This window comes from Enoplosus armatus, chromosome 6 (assembly GCF_043641665.1).
Source record: "Enoplosus armatus isolate fEnoArm2 chromosome 6, fEnoArm2.hap1, whole genome shotgun sequence".
Classification (NCBI taxonomy): domain Eukaryota; kingdom Metazoa; phylum Chordata; class Actinopteri; order Centrarchiformes; family Enoplosidae; genus Enoplosus; species Enoplosus armatus.
In genome coordinates, this window is record NC_092185.1 from 14915840 (window position 1) to 14939204 (window position 23365).

Genomic DNA, 23365 nt, shown 5'->3' on the forward strand with positions numbered 1-23365 from the left:
GTTTAATGGAAATCGATGAAAGCTGAAAAAGAGCGGCTCAATGATAACCTTGATTTACTGCATTGGTAATTAAATTCATTCTAAGCCTGTAAATGTGATAATACTCATGATACCGACGATGCACCATTATATAATGTAAAATTGAATAGCACCTTATAATAATGACATGCCAGAATATCACAATATCACTGTAAGTTGCATTTTAAAGTTGCAGTTTTTGTTCACGTGGCTGTTTGCAGAGAAACTGGATTATACCTCAGGCTGACTTCCTTTCACAGATATGACATTAGCATAGCATTAGTCCAAAGTGGTGACCACTTCGGTCAACACATAAGATGATTGACAAGCCCTCATTTTTGTGACATCTCTCAAAAACAACTGCTTGTGCCCAATGGCTTGCATGTAAAGTAAGAACCAGGTGAAGAAAGATGTTGGTAATTGCAGTGTAGTTTATAAGCATTTATGTTTTCCTATGTGATATAGACTACATCATATACTTGAAACATAAAATAACAATTAATGTTTTAAGAAAAATGATTTCCTATAATGTTTATTTTTTAAAGGCACTTACTTTTAATTTAATTTTTGGATATTGTTTTTAAGGTTAATTTGTGTCTTTTGTTTAATGGGTTTGCTACTGTGACAATGTAGATGATTTAAAATAGTTGAACCTAACAGAGATGACGCCATTCTAAATTGCATTTCAACTTAAGTAAAAAACACATTATCAAAAATACAAATGAAACATGTTTTGAAAATATTTTCCTCTGTACAAATTGTATTTACTCATAGAGAGATACGGGAGGTCTGACCAAGAGCACCAGCAAAAATATTAAATATAATATTCAGTAACGTAAACTACCTACTTGAAAAACAAAATCATACTGTACAAAGATACATATACAAAATACACTGACAGTCATTTGTTGCTGTTCAATAAAGGTCATAATATTAACTCTTATACACAAATATACACTTGTGTACATCGGATACAGGGTGAAGACAGCAATAACAACAAAGAACATTTACTTCACGCCTCATATATGAAATAAATATTTTCTAGAGTTATGCCTCTACAAATATATGGCATTGTTGGACAACCCTGTCCTGATTTATAGGTTTTAATTTGGAGCCTTGGCTCAAAATGGGATCCATATGTTTTTAATGATCCCCTAAGTGGAGCAGCATTGTGTTTTTGTGTATTTTTTTCTTTTTTTCTTGATTCTAATCAGCACCATGCCACTGCAGGGCCCACCTATGTGGGTGGGCCGGAGCTGGCGAGCCAACGGTGGCGCGAGATACCCGGCACTCACGTCAGAATCTCCTACAGTTTTAGGCTAAAAACAAACTCAGTACACAGGTCTGATGTCATTTCAGCACAAACCATGTCTACTCACAGTGACGCGCCCTCAGTGAGGAAGATAAGTGTTGGAGGAAAACGAGTTAGTACTATCGTACCGGCTTCCATGGTCGGCGGTGCCAGGAGGCAGAGCCTGGGCAGGGCTGCAGGTTGCATTGCTCCATGTCGGGCGGCTTGTCCAGGACGTCGCAGTTGTAGTCGTTGAGCCTCTGGCCATTGGGTCTTTGACAAACCACCAGGCGAGTCTTCCTTCCTCCGCCGCAGGTTTGGGTGCACTGAGAAAACAACAAACTTTGTTTAATAATGTTATATTATATTATATAATAATTATATGATAATGTGTCTTATGCTGTGCTTCAGTGGGACGTTTCTGGACTGTTTCAGCACTGACTTTATAAGACCAGTTTCCTTTGACCTAACTAACAGTTCTTTCAGACAGAGATTCGCTGAATGCCTGTTTTTTGTATTATAAGTGATAAGAGAGACAGACACACAGACAGAGAAGACATAACAGACGATAAGGAAGAAACACAAAACGTGTGTGGTAAATGTAATAAGGTTCACAATGAGTAAGTTGAAGAGTACAACAAACACTGTGTTTCGAGCTGTAAATTTAAGCTCACCTCTCCCCAGACACCGTAGTTCCACAGAGGGCAGGGCCCGGAGTCGCAGCTCTTAGACTCGGCAGGTTTGACCCTCTCATCGCAGTAGCTGTTGCTGCGTCCATCAGCATCCTGACAGACCACGACTCGCCTCTGGAAGCCTCCTGCACAGGTACTGGAACACTGCAGAGCACACACAGTGTGTCAATAAGGACCACGACACATGCACACACAAATATGCCTCACAGGCCATAATTGGTTGGATTTAGTTGATCATCTTGACTATTTGAGTTTGTTTGAACCGTATAGCCATTATTTAAACAAAGCTTGGCTTTGCCATGTATATATTATTACACTTAGTTGTGGTAAAATATTCTAAATTGAACCTTCAGATATGTCTGTAAGAACCTACTAGCATTTTATACTTCTTTTAACACCTATATGTGGCCCTTCTTTTCTTACACAGGTCTCTTACACAGCGTTTACAAACCAGAGAAATGCAGGCACACAAATTCATACACAATATACAACCTTGTATGATGAATTTACCTGAGTCTAACTAAGACCAAACCCAGCTGCACTTTTCAAAATGGTCTTCCAAAGATGGAAAACATCAGTTGGTGAAGGACAATCTCAAACACTGAACAACACAGCCTTGAACAGAGCAGTAGGTACACTCTGCATCCAATTAAAATGACACATCCCCACTGTCAATGGGAGTGAGTACATTCAGTGCTCTCTATATGTGAGGGAGGACAGCACAGAGTGAGCCTGAACAGCAGTGCTTCCAGTCAAGTTCATTATGTGAGACTGAACAGTGTACTAGGATGAATGCCTCTGCTGGGGTGGAATTTAGAAAATAGAACAATGTTCTTCTCATGGCTTCCAGAAAAGGAAGATACATCCCCACAAAACTTAACTCCTTCCAACAAACATTAGTTTAATTTCACTGTAAAATAACCAGGTATTGTAATTGAGTGCCATCTGTTAATAGACTTGAATTTATTGGAAATTAATCAACTAAACATGAAGGCCCTCATTCATCCTACAAGTGGTTGTGGATCATATTATGAGAAAGAATCACCCATTACATTGACTCATGTGCTCAATGTGTCTATTTTGCACCTCCACTATGTAAAGCCAAAAATAGCTCTTTGCGCTAGTGTTTGCGATGAGGGTGGTCTGGATGCCAAAATAGCACTATGCAAACCAAACTATACACAGGAGACACAACCCCAACTGCACCAATGCACTTGTCTTGGCACAAGCAGATTACTTGCAGATATGAAAATACCAGAATGCTTTTTTGACAATTTGATCCAAGGCCAAGGACATTATAGGAGAATAATTATGAGCCTGAACTGAACCGAACCATTTGGATTTGTTCATGGCCAATCAATTTCAACCGAAAGAACCAAGGCGCTACTCTCTTGGTTATATATATTATATATATGGTGTGTATAGTGTATGTATAGTCTTGAACATCTATACATACACTATACACACCATATATATACACGCTGCAGTCCCTAGTATGCATTGCAATGTCCCCTGGGACTGTTTGTAAAGTCCTTTACCATGTATGGCCCTCTGGCCTGGGAAATGAAAACATCTGCTACCTCCAAGTTAATGTGTTCACAAGAATGTGTTTACAGACAGACACGCACAGGCCTTCATGACAACACCTTATACATACTATGTATCATGCTCGCCAAACATAAAAAAATTCTTCATTGGCTTTCTTATGAAAGTGATGTATTGTGTGCCAATAAAGAATATTAATCAGGCTCCATGAGAAGGACTTAATTGCTTTCCTGCAAGTGACAAGTAAATGATTCAAATTCTGTCTGACTTGAATTTCTAAAATTAATCTACCACAAGACAAAATACTTGTGCACAGCCCTATTTCCCCAAAGATCACATGCTGAACATACTGCGCCCCAGGGTCCGGTCCTCCACTGGTTGTCTGCCGAGGGCACATTCCAACTGCTGTGCCCGGGATGGCGTCCTGGGTCCTGGGGATAGCCATAGGGCTGGTCATTGATGCGCTGGCGGTGGTAGATGGAGGAGCAGGGTGCAGCGGTACACTCCTGTTCTGTCGCAGGCTTCTCATCCGGGTCACAGAAAGACTGGTCCACTGGCCGGTGGTAGTTAGAGCAGACCACCTGCCGGGTGATTCTTCCCACGCCACAAGTCACTGAACACTGGGGACAGGAGAGAGAGATCTACAGTGTTTAAAATGCAGGTCAGCTGATGGAGGGGCATTTCACAAGCAAACAATAATTCAAACAATTTCAATTTAATCTTGAATTCAGACTCAACTACATGGTCTGCACTGCTGTGAGAACCATGTACTAGTCCAGTGGTTCCCAACCTTTTTCTTAAGGGACCCCTATTTTACCATTGTATATTCACTGACAACCCCCACCCACATAAAAAGGGGAAAAAGTAGCCTATTTCTTTTGAAATATCTTTGTTTATTGCATTATACAATTAATCTAAATAGTAAACTTAATACCTGCAGGAAGTTTGTGTAAAACTAGACATTTGTATAAAATGCTGTGGATATTACAACATATCAGATGATTTTTCCTTATATTTTTAGGAACACAATACTATGGCCGTAGTATGATTTTCTTTTATTTTCACTATCATACAAACATTTTAATAGTGAAAGCAGCCTGGCAAGACATAAACTAACTAACTAATAACCCTTAAATTGAGTTGTCTTCTTCACAGAAATTAATTAAATACGTATATATATATATATATATATATATATATATATATATATATATGCTTACACCCTTAAAATCAAGAGGGCTTCACAACCCCCCCATCCCCCCATACTTTCAACATGTCAAAATAGCTTGACATTTTGTTGGCCCTCTTACAGTTTGCATTCCTTTTCCCAAGATTTTTTCCATTTAGTTCTCAAATGAGATTTCTTTTGTGGGAGATTTTCTAGGTCCTAAATCAGCCCTCAGTTTGGGGAGTGTTGTTTTCATTGATTGCTCCCATGTCCATGTATAGTCCCATGTATTGCTTCATGATGTGAAGCCTTGTGATGTGAAACCCCATGAGTCTGTGACAGTGAATACAGTGGGATTTCATTTGAGCTCTTACATTGAAAAGTGTTCATTTGTGTTCATTCATTTCACATGAACACATGATTAAAATATCATGACAGTATCACTGCAAATCATCTCTGGCTCCTTAACTGCCAGTCAAACAGTCCCACCCCTGGTCTTCTAGTGACACCATCAAGAGATTTGGCTGTCTTGTCATGTTGACATTCTCAAACCAAGATCACAACAGAACCAAATGCCAATTTTGTTTCAGGGTGATTTTAACTTTGTTGGACAAATTAACTGTTTGAACTGTTACTGCAAGTCTCAGTGGTGGAAACCATCTCTATTGATTGGACACAGTGTTGGATGTTTTACTCACAGGAGACCACTCCCCAGCACGCCATTGGCCACAGGGGCTGAAGCAGGCGGAGGACTCCGGGGGGCGGGGCAGGTGGGCACAGTGTGATTCGTCAGCCACTCCTCCCTGGGCATCTCTGCAGCTGACATAGCGCGCCCGCTTCCCCTTGCCACAGGACACCGAGCACTGGAGGACATGTGGATACAAGCAGAGCTGAGATAAATATTTGTCTCATGTGGAATTTAAAAAATGTTTGTATCATAGGGTTTTTAAAGTGATGCCATTAACTGCATTCTACTTTTCCTGACTCTAAATGATGGTGGTAGAGTGCGACTGTTTAGAAAATGCACCACAAAATTGACAGTTTTTAAGTGCCATGTAAGCTGTGCCACACAATCTTTGCCAACTGGCAGCACAAAGTGGTAATGAAAGCATACCATACACTGTACACAACATATATTGCGTATCTATAGGCCTATAGTACCTGTAGTAGACATATAATAACACAGATATTGTATAGTATAAAGTGACATTGGTGACATTGCTGCAATCATGTTAAATGTCCGCATTCCTAAAGCTTTGATTCATCAGTTTCTGTGCAGATTTCTGATCACTTCCTGTGGCTTGAGAAGATTTCCCACCAAAATGCAAAAAGCACAACTCAAGAAAATCTTGTTTTAGATTGATGAAATCGTATTTTTTCTTATCTACGAGAAACAATCTTGTCAAGCACAATTTGCATTCGGTTTCAAGATAAGCGTTCTGAATGTGTCCTTTCCTTTTCTATTAGACCTGTTTGTTTGTTTGATACTAGCAAGTTTCTCAAGACAGTATGCAGTATTTTTCTTGTTTGTAGAGGAGGATGTTTTGCAGTTCAGTAATACTTCCTGTCAACGTGTGTCCATGTTAAAAGATGTAACACACATTTCTTAGGCTGTAACAGATATGGCAACATTTTTGGATGAAAATCATATATTGTGGATTCTTTACCTGGTGCCACAAACAAATGTGTTTATGATTTTCTCTGCCCTTGCTATTTCCTGAAATGACTCCCAGATCAACTTTCACCTGCTTATACTCTATAGCTGTACCTCTGCCATCTTAATGGGACATCACAGACAACATTTCTGAGGGGACGAATACCTAATGCAATCAAATGGCTCCAGCTCAAATAGGCATGTTAATATCCCTCTCATATCAATGACACTCCAAAGAGAATGACAGTTCCGCTGCTTGGGGGAACGTATGCATGCCTATATGTGTATGTGGTGTGTGTGTTTTTAAGACCACACTGGCTCTGGCCTCTTTGACATGTGAGCTCACACCGACTTTTAGATTGACAGACGGGGTTCAATCTTAGAAACCGTAGACTCGTGTTTAGATGAAATCTGGTTTTCATTTGCGACGAGTAACAATGCAAAGTATCAGAGAGACAGAGGGGCCTCTCAGCCCAGACAGTGGAGCCTGTGTGTGTGTGCCTGTATGTGTGTGTCTGTGTGTGTGTGTGTGTGTGTGTGTGTGTGTGTGTGTGTGTGTGTGTAGATGCAGCAGGGGGTAAAAGAGACAATGCCAAAGAGGATCATGGTCTTGTACAGTATGTACCATCCGAAGGAATGTTGGGATATACAATAAAGTTTAATATGTCAACTTAATATTTGCAAACACACATGCAGGAGAGTCATCATTACTGTGGTTTTCCTATATTAAACAGACAGTAACACACACACAAACACACACACACACGTAAACAAACTTTTTCATCAGTATTCTCATTTTTCATTCTTTGTCAAAGACAGAGGTAAGTTTGATTCCAGAGCCCAGCAGATAATTTCCCTCAAGCTACATGCACAGAAAGGAGACTGAAACAGTGCGAGAATTTGTTTATCATTAAACAAAAACCGCATTGCTTTTGTATATTCTTTGGACTGTATAAGGTAAACCTACTGGCTCTAATGTGCTCTGATAGACCCAATAAACCCTATTTGTTTCCTTACCGCAGTCCAGGAGCCGTATCTCCACTGAGTCAGGAGCTGAGCAGAGTTGTCAGGACGAGGGGTGCTTTGTACCGGAGAGGCCCACGGACACGCCGACATCTCACAGTCCTACAAAAACAAACATGCAAATACAGTAAAATGAGTCATTATTGTGAGCCATACATCACTACATTGAAGCGACAGGAGTAAATATGCCAAGAATATTTCTAAACACACTTCAGAGACTTCCTGGGATGCAAAGATCCAGTACATGTGGTGCTCTAATGACTAAAGTTGTCCTAAAGGAATAGGTTATAGAATCAAAATTTCAGTACAAACAACCAAACAAAATAAAAGATTCTTGAAACACCAGGGAATGTATACATTGGTTGGGGATGTCTCCAGCTGTAAAATGCTCTTATTGTTTAGAGCTCGTAGACCCCTCTACTACGATGTCTGTCCATATTGTGGAGACCTCAATTCCAACAGTTGAGACAGATCACCTGTCTGGAGACTGAAAGGACATCAGTCAGCACTCTCTATGTCCATCAGTGCCCTCATGCTATACACTGAAAGAAAAATACATCATATAGTTGATTTTAGATCTACAGTGTCTAGTTGTCATTGCTCACAAGGAAGTGGAGTTGAGAGGCAATAAGTTGGCTCTGCTTGTCTTCCACATCATACAAGCCACTTAATTTGCTGATTGGTTTTGCGGTCATCAGGCTCGCTCATCCCTCAGTAGATGTGTTCAGGCTTAAATTAAGACAGTGAGAAGTGCTGAAGTGATAACAGGCCAATGTTATGTTTACAGCTTGCTACGCTGCCCCCAAAGTAGCTAAAATTGTCATGTCATTTGTCAATGTAATTTGGCTTAGCAGTGGGACTATCTTTTAGAATTGATTTAAAAGTTAAAATAACCCATGAAGCTGAAATTCCTTGGTTTAAAACTAAATCTGGCATGTCTGGTTGCAGGATTCACAGTAAATATCAGCTCTTTTTCAGCGGAAACATATTCTGAACTGTCCTGCTTATAGTAAAATGCAACTTTTAAACTTATTGGAAATATCAGGGTGAAAGTAACTTTTAACCAATATACTCCTCTGGGCATTGAAATGTCCCTAAAACCAATTATAATGAGTCTTGGGTCTTGTTTGTTGCATATGATATGATGCATATGACATCTGCATTCCATCCTGTATTCAGGATCAAATGCTGCAGGTCTTGGTCAAGAGCAAACCACCAACTCTGGGACAAATAAGGGTGAACAAATGTTGAACTTTCGGTTATTTGAGCAGTTTGGAGAGTGTGTGAACAGTGTTTTTTTACCTGACTGTCTCTGGGCCTCGCCGCAGCATTGCACTCTCTGTCATCTACTGTGTCACCGTAGTCACCCGACACACACCTAACAGCTCTCATCTGGTAGCCATGGCCACAGGTCACTGCACACTGAAAGGCAAAATCACATACATACATACACACACACAAACACAAGAAGAGAGAAGCTCAGTCAACCGCAAGTTATCTCAAACTCTATCTTAGTATGTCAAGGTTGATATCTTAGACGGGGCCTCAGTCAAGGTTCAGCTCAGCAGAGCCTGGGCAAGACTCTGACATGCATACACACACACATATGGACACATGCATTCACACACACTCCCAAAGTTTGAACTCGACCCTTTACCCAATTTTTAACTCGCCTACGACCACGTTCAGGTATAACACAAGAGCAGAGGAAGTGCCACAGGATCGGTTTATTTGAGCAGCAAATTATAATTATATAGGCATTAACCAGCCAATATATCCCAGCTCTGTAAATACCACTATCTGACTTCATACAAACATGCGTGGGAGGGCATTAGATCTACATAAACTACACTATGAATGGCCAAAGACGCTCATTCATACATGTTTCATTCAGTTTGCGCTTTACCCTAACAGGGCTAAATCTATACAGAAACAGTTGGAAAATAATGCATAAGAAGGTGTGTGTGTGTGTGTGTGTGTGTGTGTGTGCATACTGTGGGTCAGGTTTAGTCAGACAGGATATGAGGGCAAAGTGAAAGCACCATGGAGGAAATGGCAGCCGGAGTCAGAGCACACTCCTCCGTAACGTGCCGTAATATCAGATTACACACACACAAACTTGAAATATACACCGTCACTCCTACACACCACATTCTCTCTCTGTGACCACACACACATGCCCACACACACACACACACACACACACACACACACACATAGAGTAACAGATATGAGTCAAACTCCTAGACAGAAAGCCACACGTGAAACCCATTTCCTCAGTCAAACACTGCATCAAGTCACCTCGCCCCTGTGTGTCTATGTCGTATCTGCGTGTGTGTCTGCGGGACTCACCGCTCCCCAGACGCCAACCTGCCAGGACGCACACTCGGGCAGCTCGCAGCTCCCCACAGCAGAAGGTTTGCTTGATGGGTCGCAGAAGTGCTCGCTCAGCTTCTCCTCTCCGGCTCCCATGCTGCAGGACACTTGTCTGTGCCTCATCCCCTTCCCACAAGCCACCAGGCACTGGGCGAGGAAGGAGGGTGTGGCATGATGGTGGAAAAGGTAGAGAATACAAATAAAACACCTTTTAATACTATGCAATACAAATCAACAGCAATTTAAATATTGACAGGTAGGAAAAGTAGGATTTATTGCAGGACTGTTATATTTTATTTCATTATATTTTATGGCAATCTGGTTCACCTGCTGTATTATATTATACACCCCTGACTTTACTGTTAAACTCTATTAGTGTGTGGCTGTGCTGAAGGCTAGTCCTCTAACAGTAAATGTGTCAAAGTTTGTAGATTTATGCTTGGCAGTCGCCTTCTTGAACTTAACAAATACGTATTCAAACCTTCTTGCTGCTTTTGTGAGTGAGGTTGTGTGTGTGCATGCGCGTGAGAGGTTCCCACCTCACTCCACTCGCTAACGGTCCACTTCGGACACGACTGGTCGTTGCAGGTTTCAGTGACCACCCTCTGGTATTCGTTGCACTCGCGGTCCACCAGCCGTCTACCCAGGTTGTTCATACAGTAAGACTCTCTGCTACGGCTCCCACGTCCACATGTCTTAGAGCACTGTTTACAGGGATGCATTAAACATCTTCAGCCCACTTTAACATGTTCATATGTTCAACTTTCTGTCCAAAGACGAAAATTTGAGGTACAACAGACAATATCATATATGCCCCAAAAGAAATGCACAGAACATACTTTATGTACATTATTAGACATTTTGCATGTTTTTAAGTTGGCTCTGAACAGTTTTGAGTCTAAATGTACTGTATAGTAGACAAAACGTTCAATACACATTTCTTTTAAAAAAGTATAGGACTTATCGGACTTGCCAACCCAAAAGATATATCTGAGCACAGTGTAGCCCTCGAAAATATGGCTCTAATTGGACCAGAGTCTCACTTTTGTTTCCATTCAAATTGTATTCAGCCTGTTCGCCCAGTATATGTAATACAATTCTTCCATGACTGTACCTGTGACCAGGCGCTGTATTGCCAGCTCTTAAGCAAACAGTCTCCATGGCAGGGCTCTCTGGTCTGAGGTTTGGCGCCGTCTCCACAGGCACTGGCCTCCATCCTCTCACTCTGTCTCTTCATCAGGCTGTACTTCATACACTGAACATCCAGGCTGCGGTAGCCTGGGCCACATTTAGCAGAACATTCGCTCTTTCCAGCAACATGCCACCTGTGTGAGAGGAGAAAATGTTTGGCTGTGTGCTCTCCGTAAGAACTTGTTTTGTGGGTGTATGTGCGTGTCTTTGTGCATTAATGCGCACCTGACTTCACAGTCAGCGTTGCAGGGCTCAGTAACAGCAACAGGACGAGGTAAATGTTCACAGCGTTGGTCTGATACCTCTAGGTGATCACTCTTGCGCACACATACCGCCTTTCGCCTTCGCTCACCTGCACACAGACGCGAGAAGAAAAGCACGGTTCAAATCAGACAACATCTGGCAGATAGTTTGCTTGCCAAAATATCACATTTCTTCACCTTTAACAAGTCTGACCAGCTTTCTGACATCCAGTCCTTCATCACACAGCCTTAGGGGTCCATGTCTGTCTCAGACCCCACAAATACATGTCCCATGATCCCACTGTGCACTCTGACCCACAGGGAGCCTGACTAGCTTGCTTCTAAAAGGAAAATTTGAGGGGCTTAGTCGGGTTAAGGGGCAGGCTAAGGGGAAGGTGTCGGGCGATATGATTGGCCGGGGTCACATTGGGGTTGCCAGGAGGGGGATTTATGGAAGGAGGGCATGAGTGAGGTGTGTGTAAGTGATGCAAGAGAAATGCTAATCCTAATGTGCACTGACTCTTAGATCCATGTAATATGATTTCATGTAATAAGAGCTGTAAGACACGTTATGGTTCCTAGAAATTCCACCCTTTTTACAGAGCTTTGGTGGTAAATTTTCACGGTTTACATTAAAAGTAGCTGTGAAATTTGTGTGTCAGTTAGACCACAAGGCTCTTTCTTCACAAGATTTTGCAATTTGTGAAATAACTATGGGCTTAAAAGTACATTCATGAGTACGTCATAACTGCACAACAGCTCCCAGATATTTTGTGCAATTGTAAAGCTTTTTAAGCCTCACCAAAGCCAAAGGGAGAATTATCATGTTCTTCATGTGCGGAGATTTGGAAGCCAAGCTGAGATCTTACCCTGACAGATGCGGTTGCACTCGAGCCAGGAGCCCGAGGGATCCCACACAAACTGCTCCCTGTGTTCCTCGATGGGTATGTTGAAGGAATAACGGACATCTGGGTTGTAGAGGTTTCCCACACACAAGACCTGTGGAAAACAATGGTGGGAAAGGCAAGGTCAAAAGACTTAACGTCGGTGGGTGAGAGGGAAGCAAACTTTTACAGGGAAAGGTGTAGAGAACAAGACTAAAGGAGTGTGAGTGGAGGCAAAACAGAAGAAAAAACTGTAAAACTAAAGTAGGACTTTAACTGATAAAGAAAACAAAGAGGAGAAAGCTTCCTCCTGATACCTGCAGAATGAGCTCCTCCTCGATGCGCTCAGTGCAGTTGATGCGCTCCACTTTTGTGTCCGAGCCGCTGTAGTCAATGACGGTTCCCTTGAAGGTGATTTCCCTTTTGAACATGGCCACCACAAAGTTCCCATTCAGGAGGGAGTTGGACTGGCTATCAGATAATGCTGGAATGAAAAACGGACCGTTAAGAATAACAAATCTGACCACAAACAATAACTAACACAGAACTCCAAATTGAAAGAATTCAGCGTAAGTGAAGGAATGTTTGGTTCCTAAAATGAGTTTGGCTCATGCAGAATTGAGGTTTTGGGAATGTTTATGAGATGTGGCATTTATCCTTTCAGGCTATATGTTAAGTAAACAGTCTCTGAGTTGCCAACCTATTGTTCTGCAAAGCCATTGTTGCAGGGGAGGTATGTTGAAACACTGGTGGCACTAAATTGCAGTTATTTGGAGTTAGACTGCGTGACTCGTCTTAACGACTGACATTGCAATGCAAACAAAGGACCTCCCCTGACTGCAAATACAAACAAGTACATAAACATACACACACAAATAACACACAGGAAACATGCACTTGGCAACCAAGCACATGAAGCCAAAATGAACACTAACCACCTCTTTCTCTACCTGGTTCCAAGAAACATGCAGTAAATTACAATCTGAAAGTGCATGCTGAAACAATGTATGTGATTAAGTCTCTAGACGCAACTTTGTTTACATTTAAGTCTACACATTGTTGGATGCCAGCTAGTCATCTTTAGCCCAAAGACGACTGTGAGGTCTGTGGGGTTTTGACAATGATATACAGACTCTGGTAGCCATCACTGACTTTGCAGAAATGGAAATAAATGCCTTAGAAAACAGACGTACAGCCACACACACAGAGTGAACTTATACACATCTTTTTATACAGTTTTCTTATGCCTGGTGCTGACCAGTAGATGCTTCTTCAGAAGCCTATTTTCCAGAAAAAATGTACACCATAATGCTTGAACAGTGGAGTAAATTTATATTATATTATATTATATATTGTAATGGTGGTGGTGAGGAGCCCTGCCTATTGTGGCACTGTCAAATCTCTCTGTTCATTTGGAGGGGGAGGGAGAGAAAGAAAGACAGCACACATAAGAGTGGCCAAATGAAAGCAATTATGTTTATTTACTGAATTAAAAATAGTATCAAAACACACTCAGGTAGAGTACTGGTGACAGACACTTAAGTCGTTATAATTTGTACTGTAAACAAATGATATGTCACCTTTTCTTATATGTTGTAGTTGCAGAGTTTCTTTGGGAACAACACTTGTGAACTGCATTTTTCTCATGTGTACTTGACAAAGCACAGATGTGCTCTCTTTGATGTCATTGTGAGCTCAAGGATTCCCCTTTGTGAATCCTTTTCTCTGATAAAGGTCTACTGAGCGAAAACTTGGCTTTGTCATCAAATACTTGCATTGGACCCAAAGTGTGCAGAGACTTTTTGCTCCACAGCACTGTAAGTAGGTAAGTAAATTGTATTTATACAGCACCTTTCTAGATCAGACCTCTCAAAGTGTTTCACAGTAAAAGACAAAAAAAGACAAGATAAAATAGAGACACAATATAGACGTAATAAATAAAATAGAGATTAAAAATGTATAAATAAAACTAAGCAACAGCAGGCGGGCATTGAGCTGCTTTCTAAAGGTGTCCACAGCGTCCAAGTCCAACGGAAGAGAGCTTCAAAGTTAAAGAGCCACAACTTCAAAGGCACTTTTTCCGTCATGAGTGCACTGATCTTCACATTTTCTACATACTGTAACAGACCTTGCAAATACCAACCATTTAATACAGACACCACTTGCTCAATGTGGCACTCAGCAAACAGCGGGAGTCAAGCTTTTCACAGCAGCATGGCGGCGAGACCCTGCCAGATGTGTTTTCTGACAATTTGGCTTAAAACATCTTGAACCTGACTTGAACCATGTGAAAACAGCACCCGCCCTTACAACATTGGTAAAACTCCTTTTCTCTGCTTTTTTCTCTCTGTCTGTCTTTCTCTCACATGCAAGTACACACATACACACACACACACACACACACACACACACACACACTGAGCCTGGTGGGTCCATCTAACCCTATACCCCTATATCCACTTTCATGCGGCCTGGACTCCACATGCCTCTAATTAGCACCTATTGCTGCCTCATTTATCTTTCTCAGGGGCTGACACTCCATTTGCTTTCCCAAACAACCCTCTTTGCCATGACCAGATGGACCAACGCCCGTCCACGTTTCCTCCATATATACTCAGTACAAATGACAGTTTCCTTTCCTTTATGAAAACGGTTTGACAACAGTTTGGCCCATGTCTCCTTAGCCTCATTCACTAAAAGCTTGCCTCTACAGCTCTGGGTCAGCAAGTCTGGGTGGTTTATGGTCATGTTAGGGGATAATGGCATTGACCTATGAGACGAGAACTGAAGGGGTGTAATATATACATCTTTTTAGGCTGGACTGCTTCCACTTTGCATTAATTCTCCCAAGAAAACCGGCAATTTGATACAGTGTTGTTTTAAACCACTGACACACTGGCACACACACAGCCCACTCACCGAGGTAGTTGTCGTCTTCTGGCTTTCCAGAGTAGCTGACCTGTTTGATATCAATGTTGGTGGCTCCAGCCGGGATCCGCACCACTGTGTTGTAACCTGAAGAAGAAGAAAAGACGGACAGACAGACAGTCAGCACGAGAGTGAGAAAGACAGCATGGAAAGTTACACATTTTTACAATTTGTCAGGAGTCTCAAAAAGGAACAAAGCAGCCACAATAACAGCAGTGAGTGGTCCCACCTTGATTTTCATAATAGCTTCACTATGCTACACCAAACCTCAGTAAGGGAAGTCCGCTTCCAACCACTAGGGATTTAAATGTCACACTTGGAAAAATACAAAAAAAGGTCTAGTCCTCTCAAATAACCTGGAGGAGGCCTTGTTTTAGTCTCAGAGGCCCGACCGTGAAATGATATGTAATTATTCCCTGGACCTTCCTTTGGCCTGTAATTACTACACTGGGCCTGTTGTCCCATGATAAACTAACATAGAAAACGAGTGAGCATGAGGGAGAGAGAGCACGTGAAAGCCAAGAGGTGACAACAAAAATGCAGCGACGGAGACTGAACTGGGGGCAGGCTATAAAATAAGAAAAATACAAAGAAAATGGGACCAATCAAAAGTGCTGGGTATGAAACCTAAATACCTTTTTGGTACCGACCAAAACATCTCTGTAGCAGCATCAAAAACTGACAATGAATGCTTTCTTAGATTTGTTTTTGGATTTAAATAATTTTGCCAATTTTAGGCTGCTTTTTGTTTAGGCAAAGTTTTTGTATAGCTGCTTGTGTTTGGACAGCGTTCAACATTTGTAAGTTTGGCTTCTTCTATTAAATATTTAAAAGGCTTTGCAGAAAAATACAAGTATGTTTTAAGTAAGGTTGCAAGTAAGGTATTGAAAAAAGCAAGTCAACATTTTGGTACTGACAAAAAGTTCATCATCAGTATTTGTATCTAAAAATGTCCAACGATACCAGGAAAGAGCAGATGAGACACAACTCAAAGACACAGTTGCTTTTTAACTGCTATTCAATCAGTTGAGTAACAACATATTCTTCTACCAACACTTTCAGCATTACAGGGTAAAATCACTGGACCACAGTGTAATAAAGGCTAATAATGGCTGTTATGTACAGTAGGAGAGTTAATATTCACTCAGTTCTTTCATTATGTCAGGTGCCATCTGGCCTTCCCACTACTTACTGCTGCCTTCAAAATAAAATAAAAACTGAATGGAATGAGGGGAAAAGTGTGGGTTTGAGTGATCTGATGGTTAGCCTGACACCTTGAGCCACTCGGGGGCAGCACTTGGTTTACATATCTTCCTCTCATCAGCCATGTAGATCTTTTTACACACGCATACATACACACACACACACACATCCACTATAACGTCATCACAAGCCATGTCAATCTCTGACTGAAAAATGTTTCCATTTGAGGCTACGCTGTACAGTAAGCTACTTTACATTCATAAACACCACTATTAAAAGACACTACTTTGCATATTCATTCAAAATAAAAACCAAACCTTTTCACTACAACACAAAAACGTATACATAGTTATACAGTTGCCCTTGGAGTTCACTGCTACTGTTTTTAAGTGTCATGTCAAATTCCCCTTCTAAACATTGGGGACAGGATAAGCTCATAAAAAAACAGAGAGTATGAACTTCAGAAACCGCCAACACGGCCCCCCTCTGAGGAAACATGGTATCCACAAGCCATCAGAGGCCTCTGAGATCCCCCAGCTTAGCAAGTGACCACACGCACAATCCTCCGCCACCACAGAGAGACCCAGGGATGAACAGTAAACACACCGCCCCGAGGGAAAAAAAACACACAACCATGCAGCATTCAGGCAACGCTAGGGTTTACCTCAAACATGCTTCTCTCTGCTGCTAGCAAGAAAGAAGATGATGTATTAATAGCCTGCAGAGGAAAATTAGAGGGCGTCACAAGCAAGTTGTCAGAGGATACTGACTGAGTTGATGACAATCAGACAGTTGCTTGTTTTGGAGTTACTGTGATTGGATTATTTTTCCCTCCTGAAACAGGATGCATTTGACCTCATGCACTCATTGCTTTAGTTTCAAGTGAAGAAAGTAGTGTAGAAGTATGGAAAATGTGAGCTGCATCAAGTCTACTTGTAAATCTCAGGTACAATGTCAAGGCATTCACTGGGTCTTGTGAAGCTGTTTATAACAGGAAGCTTTCTGGTTTTATCCATAGACGTAGACATGAGTCTTGAAACTTGTGCTTGAGTGTCGAGTCAGACTTAAGTTAAAAAATGACACTTGATTTTAAAACGCTCTGGTTTTATCTGCAAATTCAGTTTGTCAAGTCTGGTGAAGAAAGAAAGAACGAGATAAAGACAAAGATTGCCACAGAGAAAGCGAAGGAAAGAGACAAAGGTAGAGACTAAGATATAGAGAGACATCAAACAGAAAAGGACAAAGGGGTGAAAGACAGAAAGACAAGCCTAGACCCAGGAGCAGAGGGATATCCTGCCTGGGCTGCACTCCCACTCGTGTTCTCTTTCTTATGGTCAAGCCAGATTTCCAGGGCTGAGGACAGGTTGGTTCAATACAGTCCGTAAACCCTGTACCCCCAGCCAACAGAGTGCAGAAAGAAAGCAGAAGGATAGAGACGCTAAAGCCCAGCGCCAAACTAATGCGGCGTAAACATGACAGAGGCCACACCCAGGGCTTTTATGCTAATGGTCCTGCTGTGTTTCTGCCCAGACCTAAAAAGGATTGGATGCAATCAGCAGTTGGCCCACAGTGAAGCGCCGCATTAAGCAGGACAGTTCAAAGGGGTGATGTCAGGTTTGCGTTTGCTATCGAAAGACCTGACAGAGTGAGATTGCTGTGTTAATCAGTTTCTGAAGCTTTAGAGAAGATTGGTGTTCTGCATTTTTCCAAATTTGGCTGAAGCACGCACTGTTTGCTGAAAATCAACCTTAATATGTTTAAACATAACCAGACATGACATCAGCACCTAATATGAGCATACGGCATGTCAGCGTTGCAGCCACATGGAAATGAAGTCTTTCTCATCTCTTCTATGTTTACAGCGTATCAGATATATCATAGTTCATCTGCAGAAGCTGCTGACATACAGTATGTTTAATAGCAACACCTTTTTTGTGAACAGCTATTAGTGTACCTTACATGTAATCTGAGCAGCGGGACTTACCATACTGAGCGTCGTTGAAGGTCCCTGCCAGGGTTTTACACGACGAGTTGTCTCCGCCACACACTCCGCACTTGTCATTCCTGGCCTTCGAGTTAAGAACGTGGTCGCAGCCTGCTTGCTGAAGAGGCGCACGCGAAGAGAAGATAGAAATGGGTGATTTAGAGCGATGTAATACGACATGCTGCACTTAAAATGATTAGTCTGAATGTTTTGAACTACACTTTTGCCAGCAGTGCTTCACCTGGACACCATGAACTTGGCGAATGCAGGTGTTTCTGATTGTCACCTACAAACACTTCACTGAAAACTTTCCTTTCCAGTAATTACAAAACGTGAATTGTGTCAAAGTATGAGGGAGGGCGGAGTGTGTAAAGTTTGTTCTTCTGCAACAGCCAAGATGTAACTTAACTTAACACAGATAAACATACATGACACTACATATCATGATAGCATGAGAAGGCTGACGTTGATGTTTGCTGGTGTGTGTGTGTGCATATGTTCATTATAAAAGAAGTAACAGACAGATATACCCTGCAGAGGCCTTGAACACAGATGTCGAAAGTATCCGTCCCACACGGCGTGCCGTCAATGACGCGGTCCTTCAGCTGATAGTACGCCGTAGTACCAGCAACCCGGCAGAAGAGCTTACAGCGATCCTTCATTAGTACTGGATGGAGAACGAAAACAAATTGTGGAAAAAGTTGGACCATAGCTCATTAAGTTAGTGACATTAATAAAATAAAAATCCTGGACAATAACAAGATGAAAAGCCTAGAGATGACTTGCCCGTGCTGATGAAATAAAACTAGACATAACACATTTTAGATTTTATACCTATTTAAATTTTTTTGCAAAGTTCAGCAGACTCTTTCTAGAATTGCCAAATTTTTTTCTGTTGTTTGGAGAGATCACTTTGTATCTGACAGGGTACTGGCCCCGGGGCTTGGACTGTTTGCTTGTACAGCATCAATTAAATGAATGAATCACTTGCAGTAACTTAGACATGGTGGTCTTTGCCAGATGGTAATCTCATGAAGCTGGGCAGGCCATCTCGGCAAGGAATGAGATACGGCTGCAAGAGGGAGAGCTGCCAGGAGGTTCATATGGAAGGGCTGTGTGCTGCTTTAATGTTGCTGTTGTTTAGTGTCAACTAAAGGTTTACCCCAGGCAGCTCTCATCATGGGTATGCAAAGTATGACATAGGAGAGACACACACAGACGTGTACTCTTCCTTACACATCCACCAATTCGCCAACAAGGCAACAACATTTCTATGATCTCAAATCATGTATTACAATTGCAGCACATTAGATTCAAATGGAGTAGATACATAGAGATCACAGTTTCACATGACCTGGCCTCCACATCCCTCCTACACACAATGTGGACTTAATGTGAAATTGCACAAGAAGTTTTCACAAGCCAAATAGTGAATAACTGGCTTCAAAATGGAGACATTAAGTTAAATGCACCCAACATACTGTATCACTGGCTTCAAACTACATTGTATAGTTGGATGTAAATAGTATACATCTTTGATGCTGCAGCTCAAGTTACCACAGGACATTCAAATTACATGCTGTAGGATTACATTGATGTACTCACTGCCACTGTACTTGGGGACCCAGCGGACGGTGGGAGGTAGACCGTTGATGTTGAAGTGCTTGCCGTCAAATTGAGAGCACTGCTCTTCTCGGAAATCTTTCCGTCCTCGTGGACATGGCTCAGTGTTGCAAGAGCGAAACTTCATCCTGCGACCCACACAGAACTTCCCGCCATTTCTGGGCCTAGAGTAAGACAAGACGGATCACAGGAGCATGACGCTTCATTTCAATTTAAAGGTCAGGTTTGCTCTTGTTTGACTAGTACTTTGCTTTATGCCACATTGTTTGCATTTCATTTCACACTAAGGAAACAAGCTTTCTCTGACTGTTGATTAAAATCAGGTGAGACAAAATAAATCTGACATAAAAGTTTATTACTAACTTTAGCTTGTTAACAACTCTTATTCTGGCATGACGGCTCTCTTTTCTACTACTTCTCTTACTGGTTCAGAGTCTTACACAGTCTTACAGTCTGCAATGGCTTTGATTGTCATAACTGTCTGATTCTTTCTTACTCAGGCTTGTTACAGTCTCTGCTGGTGCTCCGGGTTCCTCCACCACAGGACCTGGAGCAAACACTGTAGGGCCCCCAGGGACCCCACTCCCCATGAACTGGCTGTAGGTCCAACTCCTTGTTTACACACATCCCGTGTCTGCAGTACTGCATGTGAATAGACACAAAAACGCATATAGATCCTGTTAGAAAACCATGACTGTCCTGAAGACAAACACAGACTGTTTTGTGCACGGCTCCACTGCAGAATTAGTGTAGGCACAGCTGGAAGTGGTGTTCCTCTTTGCCTTCTTAATCCTGTTTAGATCTCGAGCTATATTTTAAAAGAAATCCTAATTCAGCTATTGTTTACCCTCACGGAAGGCATCCAACTCCTCCAGCTGTCTAAAGAGAAATGGGAGAGGGAGGGAGCGACATGGATACGGACAGAAATAGACAAAGTGGAAGACAGTAAAAGACAAGAAGTGTCAATGAAAGAAACCAGAAACTGAGATGTACAGTATGTGCTACATGTTTAGTCAACAGATCAGTTCCTGCTCTGTTCTTATCACACAGAGAGACAATTTAATGCAAACAATGGCAGTTTGAGACTCTCATAGTTGTCAAATATATGTAAAACATTAGCTTCACAGCCTCTTTCTTTGCACATCTCACTGTTTTTCATAAAGGATATATGCGCCTGGTGCAACTCATCAATAAAAATAGTGTTAGTCATTCAATACAAAATTATTTTAACCACAATAAGAAACATATCAAAATGAAAACCATTTGCCACAGACAATGGAGGAAATCCTTGGGTTGTCAATACAAAATTACATAATACACATCTTTCATACAGTACACCCACTTTGACATAGAAAATAAGGCGCCTGGTATCAGTGTGTACCCACTAACCAACCTTTGCCAAGAAATGCTAACATTGCTTTCATAAGCAAAGCACGGCAGGCCCATTTCCCTTTGTGTGCAACCAAATCCCCTTCTCAGTGACTAAGATATCGGAGGGTCCTGTTCACTGAAAGAATGCAGGACAAGACGGCGTCTGTCTGGGTACGTAGCCCGCCGTCCGGGCACACAGGCAAGGAGAGCAGTGGCACCGTGATAAGGAAACTCTAGAGTTGTGATAACAAGAGGAACAAAGTTCATTACTGGCTTGACATCAGGAACTCCCTACTCCTGTTCAGCTGTCTATCTACACAGCTTTAAACCTAGACCTGAAAAGGAGGATGCTCTCTGCGGACACCTCAGTTCCTTTTCCCTGTGTTTCAGAGTTTGGTCTGTGAGGTTGATACACAAGTTGTTACTTCCATTGCCAGCTACTTCCAGATGAGAAATGCAACTACTATCATTTCATCTGGCCACACGCCCATTCCTCTGCAAGACATTCAATCCCCTACTCCAGGTAAAAAAACTAAGGTCGCCTGTTCGGAAGAGTCTTGAGCACTGAGAACAGAACCATGTGAGATCTGCTTCAGTGGATTTTCATAATTACGCTAATAAAACAGGAAGGATATCAATCGAAGTCAGCTCCTGGACAATGGCTAACCTGGCCAGTTTCTCCTTCAACATGAATTCACAACTTGCAGCCATTACCTTAGGTGAACACCTGCAAAAGTCATACACACAAACACATGCAAACATACAGAGAATTTGGCACCGCTGCCTCTACTCTCCTGGCCTGGTTTGTGTGTGTGTGTTTTGCACACTTGTGGGTCTAATGATGGAGTGTAAAGTCTGTGCACAATGACAGACAGGTGTTAACAGCTGCAGGGTATGGACTAAACAAGCCACAAACATTTCCATAATGCAGACCTGGTTTGAGTTAATGGCCGGGGCCTTTCTTCCTGTCTGACTCCACTGTAAATGCAAACTGAAGGCAGTGATAATGTTGTTGGAGCACTAACAATGGATTTAGAGAACAATTCAAATAAAAGGCACTAAGAGGAATGTGATAAAACATCCACGTGTGGAAATGGCTTCCACACCACGAAAAGGCAAACAGGTGCTGATCCTTGTTGGTTGAGCAACTTCCTCGAGAGAAAAAGAGCCAAACAACTGAAGTTCACGGAATTGTCAAAGACGTTTTTTAAGAGTTTTCCTTTGTCACAACAAAGAGTTTCCCTCCCCTTTTAGCCCCCCCCCCCCAGCTTAGAGACTGTCAACCCAGACCTGAGCATCCCGTCTATAACTCTTCTCCATAGCCACCCATCCCCCTTATCCCCTTATGGGAAATAGCAAGGGCCATGCAGGGACCACCACAGTGCAACCAGGCGGCAGAACCCAAGGAACTGTCAAACACAAGGCGGACTGTCTGTCAGAGCGGACCAAAGCCTGCGTAAGCCTCTGAGGCATTCCACTCCCCCCACTGGCACTCTGTGTTTACAACCGTTTTGTTTGGCTTGAAAAGGTGATGTGGGTAAAAAGAAGAAAGAAGAAAAGGGGGGAGTGGAAGGAAAAAAACATCTGTGTGAGATGATGTATGTGTGTGTGTGTGTGTGTGTGCGAATGTGAGCATGCACATGACTGTGTGTGTGTGTGTGTGTGTGCACGTGTGTTGAGTGTGAGAGTGATTGCTCAGAGTCTGGAGGCATCTGGGGGCCACGCTCAATTCCAATTAGCCTCTCTTTCCGAAGTGCACAAACACACCATTGGAAAACGCTGAGGTGAAAGGCAGTCTCGGCAAAGCTCAAACAAGCATTAAGGACACCGACAGACCCTTTCCTAGAAAGATTGTCAAAATTTGCCCTCAATTGGGAATGTGGTGAGACATTTGAAGGTCTTGTGAGAGAAACCTGTCCAGCTGTGACTAGCATGTGTTTCAAATTAGGAATTTCACAAAGACACACGCTGACTCACCAACTCATACTAAGACATGTGACATATGTGCATACACATATGTCACGTGCATGCATTTTGAGATACACATAATATGCACACAGGGAAACACACACTTTGCCCATTTGCTTTCAAATCACACACCAACAAACTAAATAAAGTTTAACCAACTCAGCCATGCAGCCACAGAGAGTAGCCACCAGCATGCTAACCCCC

General features: G+C 42.1%; 1 protein-coding gene across 2 annotated transcripts in view; it reads right to left on the reverse strand.

The window, feature by feature from the left end:
* The window catches only part of LOC139286025 (A disintegrin and metalloproteinase with thrombospondin motifs 20), a 77557-nt gene that overhangs the window by 19412 nt on the left and 34780 nt on the right, over window positions 1-23365 (reverse strand). For both annotated transcript variants that reach the window (XM_070906679.1, XM_070906680.1), the window contains 17 exons: window positions 20319-20464; window positions 19805-19986; window positions 18730-18866; window positions 18200-18317; window positions 15004-15099; window positions 12402-12568; window positions 12070-12199; window positions 11184-11310; window positions 10882-11092; window positions 10307-10471; window positions 9744-9914; window positions 8694-8813; window positions 7386-7493; window positions 5413-5577; window positions 3897-4166; window positions 1984-2145; window positions 1459-1635 (listed from right to left, as the gene is read on the reverse strand). In XM_070906679.1, the coding sequence (XP_070762780.1) occupies window positions 1459-1635; window positions 1984-2145; window positions 3897-4166; window positions 5413-5577; window positions 7386-7493; window positions 8694-8813; window positions 9744-9914; window positions 10307-10471; window positions 10882-11092; window positions 11184-11310; window positions 12070-12199; window positions 12402-12568; window positions 15004-15099; window positions 18200-18317; window positions 18730-18866; window positions 19805-19986; window positions 20319-20464 (2652 nt within the window). The remainder of the gene's footprint in view (window positions 1-1458; window positions 1636-1983; window positions 2146-3896; window positions 4167-5412; window positions 5578-7385; window positions 7494-8693; window positions 8814-9743; window positions 9915-10306; window positions 10472-10881; window positions 11093-11183; window positions 11311-12069; window positions 12200-12401; window positions 12569-15003; window positions 15100-18199; window positions 18318-18729; window positions 18867-19804; window positions 19987-20318; window positions 20465-23365) is intronic.